This window comes from Hyla sarda, chromosome 2 (assembly GCF_029499605.1).
Source record: "Hyla sarda isolate aHylSar1 chromosome 2, aHylSar1.hap1, whole genome shotgun sequence".
NCBI lineage: Eukaryota > Metazoa > Chordata > Amphibia > Anura > Hylidae > Hyla > Hyla sarda.
In genome coordinates, this window is record NC_079190.1 from 233564203 (window position 1) to 233588183 (window position 23981).

General features: G+C 42.0%; 1 protein-coding gene across 2 annotated transcripts; it reads left to right on the plus strand.

The window, feature by feature from the left end:
* The first annotated feature begins 15812 nt into the window (after positions 1 to 15812).
* On the plus strand, positions 15813 to 21448 carry MYCL (MYCL proto-oncogene, bHLH transcription factor). Of its 2 annotated transcripts, XM_056560543.1 has the most exons (3): positions 16109 to 16165; positions 16797 to 17263; positions 19611 to 21448. In XM_056560543.1, exons 2-3 carry the CDS (start codon positions 16801 to 16803, stop codon positions 20171 to 20173), a joined length of 1026 nt encoding a protein of 341 aa, XP_056416518.1. In that variant the 5' UTR covers positions 16109 to 16165; positions 16797 to 16800; the 3' UTR covers positions 20174 to 21448. The 2 variants fall into 2 exon arrangements, with proteins under 2 accessions (XP_056416517.1, XP_056416518.1); XM_056560542.1 differs by having other exon boundaries at positions 15813 to 17263.
* Positions 21449 to 23981: the final 2533 nt, after the last annotated feature.

Here is a 23981-nt window from a genome sequence, read left to right on the forward strand (position 1 = left end):
GCAAACATCTAACAAGAAACAAACTAAACCTGTTATCATGGTTTCTTGGCTCCTTCAGGCACATTGAGAAGGAAACAGAGGATTTACATCTTCTACATTTTGCTGTCTTAGCCTAGACAGACTATAAACAAATGATTAAAAGACAAAAAATTTGAGCATTTTTTCAGCTTATATACTATTACAGTATGCCACATCTTTTGGTAACATAAGAAAGGGATTCTAATGTAAAAAAAATAAAAGTTACAGAATAAGCATTCTGTCATCACTAATAAAAATTGACAGATTCCTTCCTTTACGTTTTTACAATGACCTATTGGCACAGAATAGAAAATAATTAAGAACGAGCCCTTATTTCTTAACATTTTCATTTGCTGAAGATATTGTTACATCTTTATTTTTCTTCATCAGTCTATTGAATCTATATTTATATAGCTTGATTTGCTTGTTATTTTAGATTATATTATAGATTTAACCTGAGGTAATACAGAATATTTACTTTTACTGAACAGTACTTTTCTGATTACACATAAATATTTTTTTTAAACTTTATTTAAAAAATATATGAAATGCATCATAAGAAGGAGATATAAATACACCCTATGGATACAAGAGGAACACAAATATGCCGTCCACTCCAGCAGTCATGGAAAGTGGAAAAACTTCGGTAACAACACATTTCTTGTTTTATTTTTTTGTTTTCATCCTACATGGGCTTTTCTAGAGTCAGGGGTGACCCCCCCCCCCCCCCCAATTTAAATAGAGCTATGGTCGGGCATGTATGATGCTCCTTCATTCAAGCTCTATGGGACTGCTGGAAACACTACACTACGCTATCATTAGCAGGCCCATAAACTATGAATGGAATAACAGGAGACACTGGACCCCTGTTGCTCTGATTGTGGGGGTTCCAGTGGTTCGACCCCACTGTTCAGACATTTATTTTATTCTGTGGATAGGTGACTAATTGTGTTTTTGGGAATCAACCTTTATGGTTTATTCACACGTACAGTATTCTGCGCATATCTGATGCGCAGGATTTTCTGCTGCAGATTCCAATGTAATCTAAATGACTGAACACAGCTTCAAATCCTGCGCATCAAATCTGCACAGAATACTGTACATGCGAATAGACCCTTAAGCAGTTTTACTGTAACACTTTTGGGATTGTCATCCCCCTCACTCGGTATTTCTTATTCATTACAAAATAGGTAACAAAGCATGCAAATGTTTCCATGTAAATGAAAGAGCACCTATTACCCTCCTCCATGATTTACCCCAAGGGTCAGACAAGTCTTTGTCTAATAAGTGACATTAACTCTTTGTTTTGCAATGGGAAGACTGCAAAGGGGATCATCTGGGAGTGTTGGGGGAAGGGAACACCAGCTGTCCTGATCTAGTACAGGAATCTCTCCCTACCAACCAAGGACGACTTAAGTGCTAAGAATGGCCAATAAATCTTGCCTTGCCATTTAAATAAAGTAGAATAACGGGTTCAAATACACAAAACTTTCCATACAAAGCATGCATGTAAAATATGAATAAAAATGATGTGACTTTGAGGATATGTCATCACACTACCTTTCTACTGTTTAAAATTTTTGTTTGCTGTTGGCATTTATGTGTTCCTTAGTTTTCAGTGATGACAATGTACGAGACCAAAAAGTGTCATTCTGAAACATGCAAAATCCCAATTCAAATAAATGGAAATTGTTGCACAAAATTCTGCAATAAATATGCTGTGCTTGAATTTGCCTATATACCCTTTATTAGTACTGCTAATGTTAAAAAAGAAAATTAAAAAAGAAAATGATAAGTTGCTGTGGGGGTGAGGGAGGAATTTGGCCCTAAAAAAAAAATTGGTCTATTATTTTTATGTCATTATAGAAATTTATTTATTTATTTGGTATTTCACAAGCGTCTCTCTTGTGAAGGTAACTGTTGTGTTTATTTTTTCAGTGTCTAAAAATTCCACAGTAGTATTTATTTATTTATTTATTTATATAGCGCCTACAGATTCGGCAGCGCTTACAATTATGGGGTACAAACAAGTAGTAAGGGCTAGTTATTGGCACAGTTTTGTTATTAATATGTTTTTTATTTGTTGATCGCTAACTTTCAGCTGTAACAGTTTTACACTTCATTCTTGTTAGCTGCTTTTGCTAAGTGTTTATGTTTTGCTTTTGCACCTTTTCTCTAAAAAAAACTAAAAACAAAAAAAAATTAAAATACACATGTAAAACTTGCAAATTTCAGACGTGTTTCTGCCTTCAAGTAAACTTTACTTTCTACTTCTATGTTATGTCATGTGCATCTAGGCAAAGCCAAACTTTTAGCATGAGATCAAATCCTGAGCTAAATGGTTTGTTTGGCATTAGAAAAACATGACAACTTTCTTTCACAAACAATGCCACTCCTGTCCACAGGTTGTAAATGGTATTGCAGTTTATAACTTCCATCTCCTTCTAACAGTAAATATATGGTCAGTGATATTAGTAGAAAACCATTTCATGGAATAGTACATTGATATATGTTGAGGACATTTACATTATGACATAGCCCAGTCTGGATTCAGGAGCCACACAATAATAGTAAGTACTGTAATGAGAGACAATTGGGTTTGCCGTCTGTCCCCAGAGAACAGAAGCCATTACTTGCTACACTCAGCTATACACATGACCGTGAAGCGCAAGCTGTTGTGTCTGCATTTATCTATTGATCTATATTATCTCTGAATATTGATCCGTGTAAGGGCGACACAGAAAGAAGTAGGGCAGCGTGTAACCATACAATTATTGAGAACAAAGTGAAATTCACATTTGGAAATGAAATGTTCTTAGAAGACGGTGGGGGGGGGGGAGTTATAATTGGTTCTACAATGTTAAATTGTTGCGCATATGTTCTTTTTAGAAAAATAGTGCGGTTGAAGTCAGTGGTCACTGGTTTATTAAAATAGATAATTTAAAATTGATGCAAATTCTTGCGCAATAACTTAAGTTTTTGCAATCTCACTCCAGACCACACTTTGAATCTTGCTAAGAACTCGGCTATTTATGGAAAATGTGCGCCTTTTTGATAAATTGGGGGAAAGTGCACATGACGTAAGCAGAGGAAAACAACTGGAAAAAATAACACATTTACACATGCAATAATAACCCCCCCCCCCCTTGTTCTATTCACACACCTTTTTGCATAACAACATTTTCCTTTCAATTTGCAATAGGGATACAGTCAACTAGTCATCCTCCCAATGATATGTGTGACCCCATGCCGGCAGGTTCAGACGACAGATTTGGTTGGTGGAGAGAAGACTATATTGAATTTCAACTGACCGACCCTATTGTTGTGGGAGAGAAAGACTGCTGCTACAGATGTCTGGTTGTGGCTTATCCCACCCCTCCCCATAAGGAAACGTGCCAAATGTTCTTGTGTATGGGTAGGTTGGGAAAGATAACTGTTGGCCGAACAGCTAATAAAAGCATATGGGTAGTTTTAGATTTCATTTACAGCTTCCTGTGCCAGTTTTGGATGCCAGAAGTGGTGCAGCAAAAAGTTTCAGGCTAGGTCCACACTATGTCATTGCTTTTGTCAAACATATCTTATGGCATCCAGCCGAAAAACAAAATGTAGACATATACTATAGGGGGCAACAGATGCCATTCATTTCATAGGCCCAAACAGAGTCACCTATGTTTTGGACATATGCGCTAATTTATGCGGACTGGACCATGCTTTTGAGTCCATTAAAATTGCGCATATGTTCCAAACAGTATCCCTAGGTGATCCATTGAAATGAATGCCATTTATTGTCCTTTGTTACGGTATATGTCAACATCCTGTTTTTGGCGGGATGCTGACGGATACGTTTGGTGGACGCTCTTAACGCAGAACCTAGTCTAAGTCCTTTATTTATTTTCCCCACTCCCTTTTAATCCATGTATGGCTGATAAAACTGCTTGACTGACTGGCCCTTACAAAAAAATTCATACATATTCATACATTTCCTCCAGTTTTCTGACATATCTGTATTGTGTAATACAGTGTTTGGGGCAAAGACCCCTTTCCTTAAAGGGGTACACCTCCCCTAGACCCCTCCCCTCCCCTATAACACACTTATCCCCTATCCAAAGGAATGACCAGTGCACCTAAGGGATCCCTCTAACCTCCTACCCTCCTAGGAGGTGAGAGGGATCCCTTAGGTGCACTGGTCATGTATCTTATTACTGTCTCTTAATATTATATGCTTGTTCTGTACTGTGTCCCCATGTACCTATATACTGCAGCCACCACTGCTATTACATGTTCATTTCTAGAGGCCTCTTTTCCCTGCTGCAGGGGCAGCATTATTATGCTTTAGGTGATCCTATTTTGGTAATCATCCTACTTTTCCAGTGTGATGTATATTTTTTTCCCCCATTTGTTATATGGTTTATATGTCTTTAGGTACCAAGCTACATGTTCATACTAGTCCTTATCCAGGGGACTTTTATTCCAGTGCCCTCATCTCCATCTCTTCTGCCTGTGCCATCTGTCGTATCCATGCATTACATATGTTTTTTTTATTGTGTTTTTAGGTTTGTTATACCTTAATAAAGTTTGCTTACATTTTTAACTAATATTGCTTCAGTATGGTCTATTGTTTTAGAGTTGATAGGGGATTAGATGTCTAGGGGCGGAATACCCCCTTAAGCTGATCAGTTTTTGAAGTATCGGCAAAGGAGTGCATTGCTTAGAAGATGCACGAGGCATTGTTAAAGGGTTACTCTGCTGGAAAACATTTATTTTTTTAAATTAACTGATGCCAGAAAGTTATCAGATTTGTAAATTACTTCTATTTAAAAATCTTAATCCTTCCAGTTCTTATCAGCTTCTGTATGCTCCATAGGAATGTGTAAACATCAAACACATAAGGGGTTCAAATATTTATTCGTAATTCTAAGTATCAATCGTAAAACACTGGGTAAAAAAAAAACCCTAGTATAGAATCCAATTGAGATTTGCTAAAAATATGACCCCAATATACACTGCTAGCATGAACTCCTACTCAACACAATATTACAGAATAAAACTATGGAGTCATTTGATAAAGGTACAAAAATTATATGTTTATTATTCACATTTAAAAACACATGGAGGTATTCCACAGGAGTGTGGGGGGGGGGGGGGGAACAGCACCAAAAGTGTCACCATGAATACATCACCTCATAAACTGTAAAAATGTACAACAGCATGTAACCTGTGCATGTTAAAGGGTACCTCCCATCAAATAAACTTTTGATATATTTTAGATTAATGAATGTTGAATAACTTTCCAATAGCATGTTAATGAAAAATATGCTTCTTTCTATTGTATTTTTCCCGATCAGTCCTGTCAGCAAGCATTTCTGACTCATGCTGGAGTCCTAAACACTCAGAGCTGCCAGCCTGCTTTGTTCACAGCCAAACAGGCTGTGAACAAAGCAGGCTGGCAGCTCTGAGTGTTCTCCTTTGTGAACAAAGCAGACTGGCAGCTCGTAGTGTTTAGGACTCCAGCATGAGTCTGAAATGCTTGCTGCCAGGACTGGTAGGGAGACCCCTAGTGGTCATTTGTTCAAAGTGGAAAATTAAATAGAAAGAAGCATATTTTTTAATAACATGCAATTGTGAAGTAATTCTGCATACGTTAATCTATAATATATCAAACGTTTTTTTGATGAGAGGTACCCTTTAATCATGCTATATACAAAATGCAGGAAGAAAAGAAAGTTATCCCACTTTAGGCGCTGCTTTCCCAATAGATTCACATAGACATGATTACTCAGACATGCCATGCCAATCTGAGTAAGGGTTCATCCCGAAACGCGTCATTGGTTAATAAAGAACATTTCTTCTACACAATCATGTCTATGTGAATCTATTGGGAAAGCAGCGCCTAAAGAGGGACAACTTTCTTTTCTTCCTGCATTCACAAACTGATAGACCCGGGTCTGTCTGAATAACCCTATGGCCTTGCAGCAATCTCAGGAACTCCCTGTACCCAATGCTATTGGGTTATATGCACATATCCATTGCGCTCAAGGTGAGCATATTACTAGCCCTCTGACCCTCTGGTTTATTAGGGTAACACACCAGGCGCCCTGTGTGGTTCTTTTTTTCTTGTCCTTCTCCTATAGTTCCTACAATGGACAGAGGTGTCAGCAAAGAGCACTGAGGTCAGACAGAAAGGAAATTCAAAAATAAAAGAACTTCCTCTGGAGCATACAGAAGCTGATAAGTACTAGAAGGGTTAAAATTTTTAAATAGAAGTAATTTACAAATCTGTTTAACTTTCTGGCACCAGTTGATTTAAAAAAATAATGTTTTCCAGCAGAGTACCCCCTTAACCCCTTAAATGGTCACTGTCAGCTACAAAAACTTTTGATATGTTGTAAAGCATGTAAAACGAATAGGTTTTGCAATTGCTTTCATTAGAAAATGTTCAGTATTTCATACTGAAAAAGCCAGTCAAACAACTGCCCCCCCCCCCCCTGCTTGGACACATACTAGTCCTGCTGTGTCCATGCATCATCACCTACATCATGGACACACTTACTTGATTGACAGCTGTGAGTGCAGGGCTCACAGCTGGAGGAAAAATCATCCCAGTGTCAGCTTGTGTGCCGCTACTGTCAGTGAGGACAAGCTGAGAGTTGTAGTTTTGCTAATGCTAGGGGAGATGTGAGCAGACAGCATACTGAGGGAGGGGGGCGGAGACCTGCACAATGAGGCCACGCCCCCTCCCTTATAGAGGAATTCAGACTAATGAGTTAAATTAAAAGTGTAATAAATAAAGGTGCTAGACACATAAAAATTAGATGTACATGGTCAGGATTAGGTACTGAGTGATATATTTAAAAAAATGTTTTTTTTGTTGGATCTGATGGGTACGCTTTAAGGACACAGCCCATTTTGACCTTAAAGGAGTACTCCGGTGGAAAACGTTTTTTAATTAACTGGTGCCAGAAAGTTAAATAGATTTGTAAATTGCTTCTATTAAAAAAATCTTTACCCTTCCTGTACTTTTTAGCAGCTGTATGCTACAGAGGAAATTCTGTTCTTTTTTTTATTTCTTTTTTGTCTAGTCCACACTGCTCTCTGCTGACACCTGATGTCCGTATCAAGAACTGTCCAGCAGGAGAAGCAGGAGCAGGAGAAAATCCCCATTGCAAACCTATGCTGCTCTGGACAGTTCCTGACACAGACAGAGGTGTCAGCAGAGAGCACTGTGGACAAGACAAAAAAGAACAGAATTTTCTCTGTAGCATACAGCTGCTAAAAAGTACTGGAAGGGTATAGATTTTTTAATAGAAATAATTTACAAATCCGTTTAACTTTCTGGCACCAGTTGACTTATAAAGACCTAAAAAAATGTTTTCCACCGGAGTACCCCTTTAACCCCTTAAGGACCAAGGACGTACCGGTACGTCCTTGGTCCTGCTCTCCTGATATAACGCGGGGTTACACAGTAAGGCCGGGACCCGCCTCTAATAGCGCGCAGCGCCGATCGCGGCGCCGCGCACTATTAACCCTTTAGCCGCCGGCTAAAAGCGAAAGCGAAAGTTGCCGGCTAGCTCAGTGGGCTGTTCGGGATAGCCGCAGCGAAATCGCTGCATCCCGAACAGCTTACAGGACAGCGGGAGGGCCCCTACCTGCCTCCTCGCTGTCCGATCGCCGAATGACTGCTCAGTGCCTGAGATCCAGGCATGAGCAGTCATGCGGCAGAATCGTCGATCACTGGTTTCTTATGAGAAACCAGTGATCAATGATGAAGATCAGTGTGTGCAGTGTTATAGGTCCCTATGGGACCTATATCACTGCAAAAAAAAAGTGAAAAAAAAAAAGTGAATGAAGATCATTTAACTCCTCCCCTATTAAAAGTTTGAATCACCCCGCTTTTCCAATAAAAAAAAAAAACACAGTGTAAATAAAAATAAAAATAAACATATATGGTATCACCGCGTGCGGAAATATCCGAATTATAAAAATATATCATTAACTAAACCGCTCGGTCAATGGCGTGCGCGCAAAAAAATTCCAAAGTCCAAAATAGTGCATTTTGGTCACTTTTTATATCATTTAATCAATAAGTCCTATCAATGCAAAAATCATACCGTTAAAAACTTCAGATCACAGCGCAAAAATTGAGCCCTCATACCGCCCCATACACGGAAAAATAAAAAAGTTATAGGGGTCAGAAGATGACAATTTTAAATGTATTAATTTTCCTGCATGTAGTTATGATTTTTTCCAGAAGTCCGACAAAATCAAACCTATATAAGTAGGGTATCATTTTAATCGTATGGACCTACAGAATAAAGATACGGTGTCATTTTTACCGAAAAATGTACTACGTAGAAACGGAAGCCCCCAAAATTTACAAAATGGCGTTTTTTTTTCAATTTTGTCGCACAATGATTTTTTTTCCGTTTCACCGTAGATTTTTGGGCAAAATGACTGACGTCATTACAAAGTAGAATTGGTGGCACAAAAAATAAGCCATTATATGGATTTTTAGGTGCAAAATTTAAAGAGTTATGATTTTTTAAAGGCAAGGAGCAAAAAACGAAAATACAAAAACGGAAAACCTCCCGGTCCTTAAGGGGTTAAGGACGCAGCCGTTTTTTGCAAATCTGACCATTGTCACTTTAAGCATTAATAACCCTTGGATGCTTTAACTTATGAATTTGATTCCAAGATTGTTTTTTTGTGACATATTGTACTTTCTGCTAGTGGTGAATTTTCGTAAATACTTGCATCATTTCTTGGTGAAAAATTCCCAAATTTCATGAAAAATTTAAACATTTTGCATTTTTTTTTAACTTTGAAACTCTTTGCTTGTAAGGAAAATGGACATACCAAATGAATTACATATTGATTCACATATACAATATGTCTACTTTATGTTGGCATCATAAAGTTGACATTTTTTTTACTTTTTGAAGACATTAAAGGGCTTCACAATTTAGCAGCAATTTTCCAGTTTTCCAGTGATTTCAAAATCTGGATTTTTCAGCGACCAGTTCAGTTTGAAGTGCATTTGAGAGACCTTTCTGTGAGAAATACCCCATAAATGACCCCATTATATAAACAACACCCCTCAAAGTATTCAAAATGATATTCAGAAAGTTTGTTAACCCTTTAGGTGTTTCACAGGAATAGCAGAAAAGTGAAGGAGAAAATTCAAAATCTTCAAAATTTTACACTAACATGGTCTTGTAGACCCATTTTTTGAATTTTTACAAGGGGTAAAAGGAGAAAAAGCCCCCCAAAATTTGTAACCCAATTTCTCTCGAGTAAAAAAATACCTCATATGTGGATGTAAAGTGCTCTGTGGGTACACTAGAGGGCTCAGAAAGGAAGGAGCAACAATGGGATTGTGTAGAGCAAATTTAGCTGAAATGGCTTTTGGGGAGTATATTGCATTTAGAAAGCCCCCATGGTGCCAGAACAGCAAAAAAAAAAAAATAACAAAAAAAAAAAAAAAAACACATGGCATACTATTTTGGAAACTACACCCCTCAAGGAATGTAACAAGGGGTCTAGTAAGCCATAACACCCCACAGGTGTTGGACGACTTTTCATTAATTTGGGAGGTGTAAATGAAAAAAAAAATTCCACAAAAATTAGTTTTTTCCCCTCAAATTTACAATTTTAACAAGGAGTAATAGGAGAAAATGCCCCCAAAAATTTGTAACCTCATTTCTTCTGAGTATGGAAATACCCCATGTGTGGACGTAAAGCACTCTTCGGGCGAACTACAATGCTCAGAAGAAAAGGAGTCACATTTGGCTTTTGAAAAGCAAATTTTGCTGAAATGGCTTTACGGGGCATGACGCTTTTGCGAAGCCCCTATGGTGGCAGAACAGCAAAAAAAAAAACCATATGGCACATTATTTTCGAAACTACACCCCTCAAGGCACGTAACAAAGCCTTAATACCTCACAGATGTTTGACAAATTTTCACTAAATTTGGACGTGAAAATTAAAAATTAGAGGTTTTTTTTTCACTAAAATGCTGATGTTACCCCAAAGTTTTCATTTTTATAAGAGTATGGAAATAAATACCCCATATATGGATGTAAACTGCTCTACGGGCAAACTACAATGCTCATAAGAGAAAGAGGGCCATTGGGCTTTTGGAAAGAGAATTTGGTTGGAATAGAAGTCAGGGGCCATGTGCGTTTACAAAGCTGCCGTGGTGCCAGAACAGTGGACCCCCCCACATGTGACCCCATTTTGGAAACTAGACCCCTACGGACTGTAACAAGGGATGCAGTGAGCATTTACACCACACTCGCGTTTGACAGATCTTTGGAACAGTGGGCTGTGCAAATGAAAATTTAAATTTTTCATTTTTACGGACCACTGTTCCAAAAATCTGTGAGACACCTGTGGGGTGTAAATGCTCACTGCACCCCTTGTTACATTTTAGCTTATTTTAGTCTAGGTTTAGTTTCCAAAATGGGGTCACATGTGGGGGTAGTCCACTGTTCTGGCACCATGAGGGCTTTGTAAACGAACATGGCCTCCAATTCCAGCCAAATTCTCTCTCCAAAAGCCCAATGGCGCTCACTCTCTTCTAAGCCTTGTAGTTCGCCCGCACAGCACTTTACATACACATTTGGGGTATTTCCTTACTCAGAAGAAATGGGGTTACAAATTTTGTGAGGCTTTTTTTTTTTTACTATTACCCCTTTTGAAAATAAAAACTTTGGGGTAACAGCAGCATTTTAGTGAAAAAAATCAAATTTTTCATTTTCCCATCCAACTTTAACAAAAATTTGTTAAACACCTGTGGAGTGTTAAGGCTCACTATACCCCTTGTTACGTTCCGTGAGGGGTGTAGTTTCCAAAATGGGGTCACATGTGTTTTTTTTATTTATTTTTTTGCGTTTATGTCAGAACCACTGTAAAATCAGCCACCCCTGTGTAAATCACTAATTTAAGCCTCAAATGTACATGGCGCTCTCACTCCTGAGCCTTGTTGTGCGCCCGCAGATCGCTTTACATCCACATATGGGGTATTTCCACATATGAGGGTCTTGTTTTCCTTTATCCTCTTGTGAAAATGAAAAGAGTGGGCAACACCATCATGTTAGTGCAGTGGTTCTTAACCTTGTTGGAGGTACTGAACCCCACCAGTTTAATATGCGCATTCACCAAACCCCTCTTAATTGGAAAAATAAAAAAATTTCAAATTCAAAACATAGGAGGTATATATTTAAGTATATATTTATACATAGGTGCACAAAATGAACAAAACCATTAGGAACAAAGAACAAAACCATGAAAACATGATTTTCACACAAAAACATAATGAATATTTACTGCAAATCAGTGTGACTTCTGCTGTTGTCTTTCAGAGACCAGTTCAGAAATGCGCGGCTTTACCTTGGCAAGTGCCACTCTCATGTAATTTTCGCAACAATGGCAGGCAGTGTTCCCCCACATTAGGCAGGCAGTGTTCCCCCACATTAGGCAGGCAGTGTTCCCCCACATTAGGCAGGCAGTGTTCCCCCACATTAGGCAGGCAGTGTTCCCCCACATTAGGCAGGCAGTGTTCCCTCACATTAGGCAAGCAGTGTTCCCCCACATTATGTAGGCCAGTGGTCTTCAACCTGCGGACCTCCAGATGTTGCAAAACTACAACTCACAGCTTGCACGGACAGCCAACAGCTGACCGGGCATGCTGGGAGTTGTAGTTTTGCAACATCTGGAGGTCCACAGTTTGAAGACCACTGATGTAGGCAGTGTTCCCCCACAGACATACAGCCTCCAGCCATATACAGTGTATGGCTGGAGGCTGTATGCCTGTGTACTGCCCACTTCAGTGCTCCGACCACTGCTCCGGCTATAGCAGTAGGTCTCGGGACCGATGGTCGGAGTACCGAAGATGACGTGCTGGTCACTTACCAAGCTGACCAGCGCACGTCTTCCTCCTTCTCTATCCTCCGGTCCTCGGCGCCTTCATTTCCATGGGCACATGACGTCCCGGCGTGCGCTATGTCCCGGCGGCCCTGCGTTTTTAAACTGAACGCGGGGCCGCAGGGAGGTAATAGTGATGGGGGGAATTGCCCCGTCGCTACAGGACGGGCAAACACCGGCTGTGCTTGGGGCCCCAAGCAATTGCTTGGTTTGCCTGTCCTGTTGCGACCTCCCCCGCCGAACCCCTGGGACTGACTCACCGAACCCCTGGGGCTCGATCGAACCCAGGTTAAGAACCACTGTGTTAGTGTAAATAAAAAATTTACACTAACAGGCTGGTGTAGACCCCAATTTTTTATTTTCATAAGGGGTGAATAAAAGGAGGAAAAGCCCCACAAAATTTGTAACACAATTTCTCCTGAGTACGGAAATACCCCATATGTGGCCCTAAACTGTTGCCGTGACATATGAGAGGGCTCCGAGGTGAGAGAGCTCCATGCGCATTTGAGGCCTAAATTAGGGATTTGCCTAGGGGTGGACACGGATGCAAGTGTTACTCTTGCCTCCGCCAAAAATACCCTATGCCAGTGTTTCCCAAACAAGGTGCCTCCAGCTGTTGCAAAACTCCCAGCTGTCCTGCAATGCCAGGAGTTGTTGTTTTGCAACAGCTGGAGGCTCTGTTTTGTAAATGCATTTTTATTGGGGGGGGGGGGGGGGTAATTGTGTGAGGGTGTATCAATAGTGTTGTACTTTGTATTTTGTGGTAGTGTAGTGTAGTTAGTGTTTTTAGGGTACATTTACACGGGAGGGAGTTTACAAAGAGTTTCCCGCTGGGAGTTTGTGTTGCGATGGAAAATTTGCCGCAGCTCGAACTTGCATTTGGAAGCACATTGTAAAGCCCTGCCCGTGTGAATGTACCCTATACATTTACATTGTGGGGGGAGGGGGTGTTTACGGGCGCAAACCTCCAGCAGTAGCAAAACTACAACTCTAAACATGAACTGTTTTGCTACAGCTGGAGGCACACTGGTGGGTAAACACTGAATTAGGTAACAGACTAACTCAGTGTTTGCCACCAGTGTGCCTCCAGCTGTTGCAAAACTACAACTCCCAGCATGTACTGACAGTCGCTTGTTGCCGGGCATGCTGGTAGTTTTGCAAGATTTGGAGGGCTACAGTTTAGAGACCGCTGCACAGTGATTTCCAAACTGTGGTCCTCCAGATCTTGCAAAACTACAAATCCCAGCATGCCCAGAGAGCAAATGGCTGTTTGGGCATGCTGGGAGTTGTAGTTTTGCAACAGCTGGAGGCACGCCACTAAAACTCCCAGCCTCCCCAGACAGCCGTTTGTAGCCGGGCATGCTGGGCGTTGTAGTTTTGCAACATCTGGAGGACTACAGTTTGGAGACCACTGTGTAGTGGTTTCTAAACTGTGGTCCTCCAAATCTTGCAAAACTACCAGCATGCCCGGCAACAAGCGGCTGTCAGTACATGCTAGGAGTTGTAGTTTTGCAACAGCTGGGGGACCACAGTTTAGAAACCACTACACAGTGTTCTCCACCACTGTGTAGTGGTCTCCAAACGGTGGTCCTCCAGATGTTGCAAAACTACAACTCCCAGCATGTCCAGACAGGGATTAGCTGTCTAGGAATGCTGGGAGTTGTAATTTTGCAACATCTGGAGGACCACTGTTTGGAGACCACTACACAGTGGTATCCAAACTGTGGTCCTCCAGATGTTGAAAAACTACAACCCCCAGCATGCCCAGACTGTCTGGACATGCTGGGAGTTGTAGTTTTGCAACTTGTAAAGGGGAGGGCACTTATCCCCGTCATCGTGGACGCCGCTGGACCTCCGGACACCCGCCACTCCCGTCGATCCTGCCACGCACCTGCCGCTCCTGCCACACACCCGCCACCCCTGCACTCCTGCCTGACACCCCAGGACTTTAGCTAATTAACCTGATCAGCGCTGCGGAAGCGCACATTTAATGAATGCCGCCTGCATATTGCCTGAATGCGTGAAGATATCGCGTCATCTGCCGTATAAAGGCAGCTTTCTGCGTGAAGGGGTTAATTGTGTGCTGTGTTGGGGTGTATTTCTTTCAGCTATTACCCACTTCTTTGTGTAAATGGGCACATACATGTACACTTCAGTAACAAATCTGCTGAACAAGCCATTTCCAGCAAGTTTGATGATGTCCAGAGATGAAAAGGGTCAGGAATTTTGAATTTCACCTGTTTGGCCCTTATGTTTTCAGAAACAGAGCTGACAGAGCTGTCTGGCAGTGGCTTACCCCTCCTCTCTAAATTGAGAACACATGAACATATAGCCAATGCGAATGTTCAGGACTATAGGAAGATCACGTGAGATAGCTTTTAACCAAATTAATGTTTGGCCAACAGCTATTGAAAGTGTATGGGCACCAATGGGTCATGTTCTCTTTTTCTTCTGCAAAAATAGGGCTGGTTTTTGTAGCCATCTTTTACTCCAAAAACTGTATTTTATTTTTTCTAAAAATAATACGTGTGCGTTACCAGCAGTTATTCCATTGAACTTAAATGCCGGAAAATACTTTTTTTGTCAGTCTTTTGTGCCTTAAAACTCCTGTTTATTGATACAAAAAGGCTGAGAAAACTATGTATTGCTTCCGACAGACGCATCCATCGGCATCCCACCGAAAACAGGATGCCGACATATACCGTAATGGAGGGCAATGGATGCCAATGGCCAAATGGAGTCACCTAATGACTCCATTCAGGACATCCACCCGATACAGTGAAATCTCCCTTAGGCTGGGTTCACACTACGTTTTGTAACTACAGTTCCCGTATACGGCTGGGAGGAGGGGGGCGGGGCTTAATCGCGGCGCCCGCACTCAGCCGTATAGGGGAACCGTATTTAATGCATGTCTATGAGCCGACCGGAGAGAACCGCAGCCTCCGGTCGGCTGCGTTTTCGGCCGTATGCGGTTTCCCGACAGCAGGCAAAAACGTGGTCGACCGCGTTTTTGCCTTCGGTCGGGAAACCGCATACGGCCGAAAACGCAGCCGACCGGAGGCTGCGGTTCACTCCGGTCGGCTCATAGACATGCATTAAATACGGTTACAAAACGTAGTGTGAACCCAGCCATAGTGGACACCTCCCAATAGCGGACAGTTTTTAATTCCCCTTCAGAGTCCCATAGGACTTAATGTATTTGCTCCCTCCGAATAGGGGACATTCCCAAAAGCGGTCGTGGACACACCCAAAAGGGGACAAAACACTCCCAATAGGAGACAAAACGCCGCCGCCATACCTTGTACACAGAGCTGCCGGTAGGGGGGTACAGCCAATAACCCAGTAAGTGGTTCCGGTTCCCAGGGGGCCCTGGCCCCTGCTGGACCCCCCCGTAGCAGCCCCAGCACACCTTGTGCCAAATCATCCCCCCTGTGCCAAATCATCTCCCCATGCCAAATTAATCCCCCCCCCCACACAGTTTTTTTTTCACTGTTTATTTAATAAAGTATTGTTGTTTTTTCTCAACTGTTTATTTCTTATGGTGTTGCAGGTTTTTTTCCACTGTTTATTTAATAAGGTGTTGTAGGTTTTTTCACTGTTTATTTAATAAGGTGTTGTAGTTTTTTTTTTTTCTCAACTGCTTATTTCTTATGGTGTTGTAGTTTTGGCTGTCTGGGATCTAGGAGCTTCTGTTCTACAACAGCTGGAGGTGCACAGTTTGGAGACCACTGCTGAAGAATTTTCCCACCTCAGAAAATCCACAGACTATTCTCAAGTTATTTCAGGAAATCCCCAAAAAAACCGCGATTCAAGTGCTGTGTGTGAGCCCAGCCCAAGCACACTGGGTAAACAAAGACACGTTTTCCATGTGTGAACGCTTCGCAGCTCGCCGATAACTAGATGTACACAGCCATACACACATGGACCCTCCTCGGTGCAATAATCTCATTATCAGGACAAAGCCGGAGGCCGCTAAGAGGCGCTGCAGCAGCCGAGCCTCACCGAGCACATGTGCAGCCAGCAGCTTTGTTTTCCGCTGCCACCAGCCCGGCTGCAGGTCGTGTATGTAATGCCTTTCCCCGCCCATTCTTCTGTGTCTGAGGAGAACACCGGCTCCCGGCCGCGCCCATAGGGGGAGGGGCGAGCAGAGCTGATATAATGAGCGGTGGGAACAATGAACTCGTTCACATTCAGCGTGTCCGGGAGAGCGTCTGGGGACACCGGGGTAAGGGGCAGCACGTGTGGGGCAGGCTGGGTGCGTGGTCCTTGTGCGGTGTGTCTGGTGTGGATATTGCTGACTATCTGGTGTCCGTTCTGAACTAGCTGCGTTTTCTGCCATCTGTCTCTTCGCATTCCCATCTCTTTCCTCTATCTTGCGGGAATCAAAACTTTTTGCTGTCACTTGTCATTTTGTAGCCCCCAGTTTGTGGCCACGCCTCCTGTGTTGTACACAGCCCCTCCATCCTCATCTCTACCAGAAGGGGGACCCCCTAACTTACTACCTCCCCTTCATGAACCCATCTCCCCATTGTCCCAGCTGCTTCCATCATCCCCTGAGCTCTTCTGCCCCCAATCCTGGAGACCCCTTTATTGTGTTTACTATGCAGACCCCCCACCACCTGTGCACCCCATTAGTCGTTCCCTGATCCATGATGATGTCTCTGCACTTGTCAGCCATGTATGTATGGCCATGTCCAAATAGACCCTTGTTACACTCTTCTGGTGGGTCCTGAAGAAGCCCTGCCAGTACTTTCCCATAGGTCAGCATCCGTTACTAAGCGTTGTCACCCCATCAGTGTTGCCCCAAATTTAGACAGCCTTCCCTCTGGTAACTTTACTCTTGTCAACTCTTGTAGGACAATGGATTTAGGGTGTTATAATACACACTACTTCTATGATGTGGACTTTAAAGAGGACTTCTATCGGCACATTGCTCCCAGTGAGGATATATGGAAAAAATTTGAGCTTGTACCAGGCTGCCCTCAATCGAACTCAGGATGCCTTGGAGAAAGCGGCACTGAATGGGGATCCGAGATAATGGATTTAGGATGGGAGTCTCCGGTGAAACTGTCTGGACTTAATTCTGTAGTTCTCCTGAAAGACTGTATGTGGAGTGGATTTTCAACCCGTGAACATCTGGAAAAAGTCATCCATGAACGGTTCTCGTATGCCCCTTCACGACCAGCAAGTACTACTAAACCTACCCCTGATCCTGAGGTCCTGGAGCCTCCTGTCACTCCTGCAGAGCAGCCTGCTATTGTTCCAGCTCCTGTTCCTGAAAAGATATCCCATTCCTCTGGATCTGAAAGTACAAGTGACTCTGGTAAGAGAACCATGGTTCAGGATGGGGAAAATGGATATTTTAATGTTTTGGCCCCGAGGGGTTGGTGTTGGTCTGTTTAGATGCTTTTGCCTATGGCTTTTAGCTCTACCATTAGTCTCATCCATGACAGCATGCTGGGAGTGTCATGACTGACCCCACTGAGGTCCATTGTGGTGTCTTATTTTAAACAGGAAGAATCCGCTAGTTTTCCTATGAAACCTGATCTGACGTCTGTTCACACATTCAGAGCTTCAAACTTCATAGGGATTTTTACTTCTGCATTTGATATTTGGTCCAACCCTAGTGTACAGCTTATTACATTATCTTGTATTGCACCTGTAATAAAACAGGGCTGGGGTGGATCCCTTACTTCCTTCTTAACAAGCTGGTACAAGCATTCTACACACACCTAGTGCCCGCAGCAGGTGTACAACAGGCCAGGCAGCTTCACAAGCTATGGAGAATTGCTTTTATAGTTGTTTTCTGTATTAAGTCTTAGAAGATGCTTCTGCAGAAAACATGTGTATAAAAGTTGGCTTGTTACCTAACACAACTACAAAAAGTGACACAGGGACCAGAGATGACACATAAATGGGACATCAGATTAAAGTAGGTCATAATCCAATATTAGGCTGGGTTCACATAACGTTTTTACTGATACGGGAGTGCATACGGCTGGGGGAGCTAAAACTTCTCTTCCGTATCCCTGCTGTATGTCGCCCATATGTAATTCATTTCAATTAGCTGACCGGAGTGAAACGCTGTCTCCGGTCGGCTCATTTTTGCCCCATATGCGGTTTTCCCACCGCACCTAAAACCGTAGTAGACAATGGTTTGAGGTCCGGTAGAAAACCGCATATGGGACAAAAATGAGCAAACCGGAGTCAGCGTTTCACTCCGGTTGGCTCCTTGAAATGAATTGCATACGGCAGGGATACGGGAGCGCGAGGTTTTAGCTCCAACCCCCCGCCGTATGCGGTCCTGTATTGGTAAAATCGTGATGTGAACCCAGCCTTAGACTGCTGCTGAGCTATATATCTGACTTGCTGTTATATATGGATAATAGATGCCATTGCCTTCCAGGTCAGTATGTTTACAAAAAGTAACCCTGGGTAAGGAAAATGGACAGACCATAGCTTGGCCAACAGTACATTAAAGCAAGCCGGCATAATGTGTCCTACACAAGCATTGGGTAGATGCTCCCCTCCACCCAATAGTTACACAATGTGGAAGTGCTTACAGCTAAACAAGGCAGCCACATGGCCAGACAAAAAAAGCAACAGCTTGCAGCCAGCAGGGGTTCAGACACTATCTCCAACCAATAGAAGGAGACCAGCATTTGAATTCGGGGCATTAGACCAATTGGAATTTACAGACATGTGACTGGGATTTATTAATGGGGAATTGAGCCTATTCACAACTCTTCCTTTGTGGTGTCTTTATTGTATTGAATGTGCAGACTCCCTTCCCCCACGCCTCGCCCATTAGAACAGCCTCCTGCACATGCTGCGAGACTTAACACTCCCATTCATTTGTTCACTGCTGTGCTGTCCAACCTTTTGTTTGGCTGTGCTTTATCCATACACATTGGTGGTGCCGTATGCTACAATGAATGCATGAATAAGCCTCAGATCTTGGAACTGGGCATCGGGTTCACTAAAAGTTTGATACAATTCTAGACAAGACTATTATAAATGCGGCGTGTACTCAAGGTAGAAATAACAGCGCTCACCCCAAATTTCTCAACTCGTGGGTACTTCAGATTTCTTTTTTCGGCAAGCAATCATAAGAGAGCAGACAGATTGAATGCAGGGGGTTCATGATATCACACGGGGAAACGGTCCATATCGGCACGGTATTCGCTTTGTCAGGTCCCAGATGGGGCCTGACGAAGCGCATACAGTGGGATATGGACCGTTGCCCCGTGTGATATCATGAACCCCCACATTCAATCTGTTTGCTCTCTTATGATGTACTTGCCGAGAAAGAAATATGAAGTACCCACGAGTCTCGAGAAATTTGGGGTGAGCGCTCCGTTATTTCTACCTTAAGTACACCCTGCAAGCTGTTAAGAGTATCACCACATAATCGAGTGGAGTACAGCACAATACGGCAAGGGATCTTAGTTTTTGTGTTTTTTTTCTACACATCCACAGCAGTTTTTGTATGTGTCTGCGGGTGATAGTGCAGGGAATGTGTTTTTCTTTGTGGACTGTTGAACTAATATAAATGCATTTAAGTGTTTTTTTTTTATTCTATTGAAAGTAAGCTGCTTTAGAATTACTATATACTGTATTCATATAAATATTATGTTTTTCTAAATATATATATTTTTTCCCCTTAACAGAAGAGGATGAAATTGACGTTGTGACTGTGGGAAAAAGGAAATCTTATCACGGCCGTCAGCCAGTGACCTTAACAGTGAGAGCAGACCCACTAGATACTGTTACAAAACTCTTCCACATATCTATCCACCAACAGCAACATAACTACGCTGCACGCCTGCCCCCTGAGCCCAGTACTACCCCTCCACCGGACTGTCCATCTCCTGCTGCAGAAGAGCCTGGTGAAGTCAGCTGCCCTTCAGTGCAGCCCTGCAGCCCCATTGAACCTAACTCACCTACTCAGTCAGGAGGCTCGGACAGTGAGGACCTGGCCAAGCGAAAGAATCACAACTATATGGAGCGCAAAAGGAGGAACGATTTACGCTCACGATTCCTGGCACTTAGAGAAGAGGTGCCTGGTCTGGCCCATGCATCCAAAACTCCCAAAGTTGTAGTTCTGAGTAAAGCGACAGAGTACTTGCAAGGTTTGGTTAGTGCTGAACAACATCTTTTAGCAGAGAAACTAAAACTTCGTACTCGTCGCCAGCAGCTCTTGAGGAGAATTTCCCAGTTGAAGAGCTGTTAAGAGGGACACATGGCAGGAGTCTGTCTGGCACATTTGCACATTTGTGAAGTTATGTCTTGGGATTGCACAAAACTGAGACTTTCACTTCTGGGTCAGTGCTTCTCAAAGCGCTACTGGAGAAAGGGTTGGTCATATCAGGTGAATCTACATGGTTCCTCAGGTTCTACATATGACTTTGTTTATCTTTCTACACAACAGAATCTGGACTTTCTGCGTAGACTTTTTTTTTTTTTAATATATAAAAATTACTCCAAGGGACCTCAAGGTACAGCTGTAACTGTTCTGCAGTCTAGCCTTATTTTCATGTGTCAGGTCACCGCTCAGGTGGTGAAGTCGATCCAGTTAGTCCATGAAATAACCTTTGGATTTGTTCTGTAATGCACTTTATGCTCTTCATATTGCCAGATTTTTGCATATGGTCTACGCATTTTCCTTCTGGCTTGTAGTTCAAGTAACTTTTCTGCTACAGTCTACCATGTGTTTGTTGTTCTTTGGCAAAAATTGTGATGTAGTACCAGTCATAGCATAACCATGACTGATCATTCTGCAGGGAAAAATAGAAGTAGACCTTTGAGGACTGCCATATTATTGTGGAGGGTAACTTGGGACTGTCTGGTGTGAACCACTCTATACCTCACTCTTGTCACTTTACACTTGTTTGTCTGTGTTTTTGTGACTTTTTGTTTTGTACTTTTCTTTGAACTGCTGCTGCCTGCTGGATTTTGTAATGAATGAGATTTATACTGTATTTTTGTACATCTTTTGAGTAACAGATTTATAAAAAAAAAAACCTTAGCAACTGAGGACAATTGAACATTATGCTGTTCGCATGTAATGGTTTGAATCCTAATTTATCCTTTCCATGTCTTCTGCTGCACAGGGCTCTAGTGTTTGACTACCAGAAGGCTGGTGTTTCACAGACCTGTAAATGGTTCTCAGTTTTTCTTTTTTTTTTTTTTAAAGAAAAAACTGCATGTTGTGAAACTGGCCTTACAAGTTACCTTTTTTTGGGCACTGGTTGTTAATTTGTATATTAAAGGTCAGCTATGGACTAGATATTGAAAAAAGTTCTGTGGCTGGTCCTTAATACATATGCAGTGTAATTGTTGGCTGTGTTTCCAGTCAAGGCACTGTGCAGTGGAAGATCATGGAATTCCATCCGATGACAAAAGGCTCACATGCCTGGTATAAAAAATCACAAGCTGCTGTATGTAGTCTGAACCTTCTAAATGTCCTTTGTCAAAGATGCTGAGCACAGCCACGAATAAAGCAACATTTTCAAATGCTATTTGTGTCTGACTCTTTTGGGTTTGGATGATCAGGTTGTTTTGGTATGCTCATTTACCTTTCACTGACTTTACAAGCAGCTGAAGAAAGTACATTGTAGTCTGCTTTTGCACCACACCTTAAACTCAAGACGGAAGCAGTCTGCAGACTGAGTGTTTGCACTTGTGTTAAGATGCTATATAATTTGCTTGATAAAAACCTTCTGCTTGGGTTTGGCACCTGCAGTTTTGTTAATAAATTCTCAATGCCTTAGCAGTGTTGGGGCATGTTCACATGGCAGAATATTCACCTAATATCCTCTCGGACATGTCCGTTCTTTCGATGGAGGCCAGAAATGCCACCATGTGCATTTTGCAGCAAAATTCTATTGAAAGCAATTGGGTTCTGCTGCAATGGAGTTGTGTGAACATTGCCTTACATGTATCTTCTTCTTTGTGGGCTCTGATTTAAAAAAAAGCCACTTTTTTTTTTCTGTTCAATTATGCAGTGTTTGTTTCTATATTTTTTTTGGTACTCCTTGCATTTTTCTCACTACAAGTAATGTTGTTAAATCAAGGGGGGGGGGGGGGGGGGACACCACATGTACACCTACAGGGTTTTATTATTTATTTTTTTTTTACCTATAGAGGTCTATGGGAGGATAAACACCAGAGAATCTTTAATGCATAGCATGCAGCAATTGTGTAAAACATATTGGCCTAGTTACTTCCAGTGAACATCTGGATGCAGTGTTCTTGGCCCAGAAAAGCATTTTGGACAAAAATGTGGTCTGTTTCCTACCTTGTGTTGTGTTCATTCACAGTATTTTGTCAGTTTAGCCAAAACATTGAGTTTACCTGACAAACTATAATGAAAAGATTTGAACTGTTTTGGACCCCCTTCTGGTTTTGGATAAAAAATACTGACACATACAGTGCAAACCTAGTTATTTTTCCCCATAGACCTACAGGTGGAAACAAATCCTAGAAAGTGCATGCATACATTTGCCTTCTGGCATTTACTTATTTCCCCCACCCAATTTTTTAATAAAAAATTTTTGCGTCACATGATGAAAGAATCACATGATTGTAATTAGAAAGACCCCACAAACACTTATACTTATGCACGCTCTTTTGGTAAATGACACAAAAATGGGATCAGGAGGCAGTTTTTGTTTGGCCAAAAAATAAATGGGTCTAAAAATCCTAAGATTGTCCTGTATTTCCGCCTACTGGTAAGTCATAGACTTGTAAATGACAGGCATAAATGAGAACTGACCTTTACTAGCAATGCATTCAAACTTGCCTGGAACTTTTGTCTGCATAGAGATGAATTGTTGGGAATTTCTGTGGAATCTGAACAGGGCTCTTCCTGCATCTTCTGGACAGACTATTACAATGTGAAGGTAATCCATTCACCGATCACTATGAGATGAATGTTCAGCTACTGGTTTCTGGATCTGGTTAGAAGTATGTTAATACGGTCTTTGAAGACTGTCTGGTCTATGTAAGTTTGCTTACTTCAAACAAGCTCTGCACCTAAATTGATGCATCTAGACCATGCCTCTTTTACTTCACATTAAAGCCGGAGACAATTTGTTAGGCCCTGTGGAAAAGTGTCTAAAACGCATAGCATGGCATAGTCTTAAGCCTGGGCTACTGTTAAAAATACTGACATGGGAATTAGTCAAATATCATAAAAAGCATTATCCAATTACAGGACACAATGGTTACAGATAGTTGAGAAAGTCAAACAAAATGCACTACAGACAACGCTATAGTTGCATTTTTTTTTAGCCCTGGTTGATTGGTCACGAACTTCTCGGCGGTGGTTGACTTATCCTGCATAAATTAGTTCAGCTTTCAGGTGCTCCGGATGGGCTGGAAAAGGTGGATACAGTCCTAGGAGAGAGTCCAGCCCCCACCGGAGCACCTGAAGGCTAAACTAATTTATGCAGGCTAAAGTAATCAACTGCCCAGCCGAGAAGTTCATGACAAACCAAATCACTAACTTCGCTCATCTCTAGCTGCTAGTATAAAAAAAGCAGAAACTGTTTCTGAACAGCAAACCCTGCCTACAGCATAAACTTTTATGGCTAAAAGTTCCCTATTTTCTGTCTAGTTCAAATGATACCACAGTGTTTAGATTTTCAGAACATGCACTAGAAATTGTTTATCCCATAGTTTTCTGAAAAACCTTTAATAGATCTTCCCCATATAGTGCTTTGCCATGAGGGGCCATGTTTAATGTTTGACCCCTTAAGGACCGGGGGGTTTTCAGTTTTTGCATTTTCGTTTTTTGCTCCTTGCCTTTAAAAAATCGTAACTCTTTCAATTTTGCACCTAAAAATCCATATGATGGCTTATTTTTTGCGCCACCAATTCTACTTTGTAATGACGTCAGTCATTTTGCCCAAAAATCTACGGTGAAACGGAAAAATATCATTGTGCGACAAAATTGAAGAAAAACACAGTTTTGTAACTTTTGGGGGCTTCCGTTTTTCTACGCTGTACATTTTTCGGTAAAAATTACACCTTATCTT

Coding starts and splice junctions, on each gene's coding strand:
- MYCL (XM_056560542.1), top strand. CDS start 16,621: ATGTATGGCCATGTCCAAATAGACCCTTGTTACACTCTTCTGGTGGGT. Junction 17,264..19,610: donor TGAAAGTACAAGTGACTCTG/GTAAGAGAACCA, acceptor TCCCCTTAACAG/AAGAGGATGAAATTGACGTT.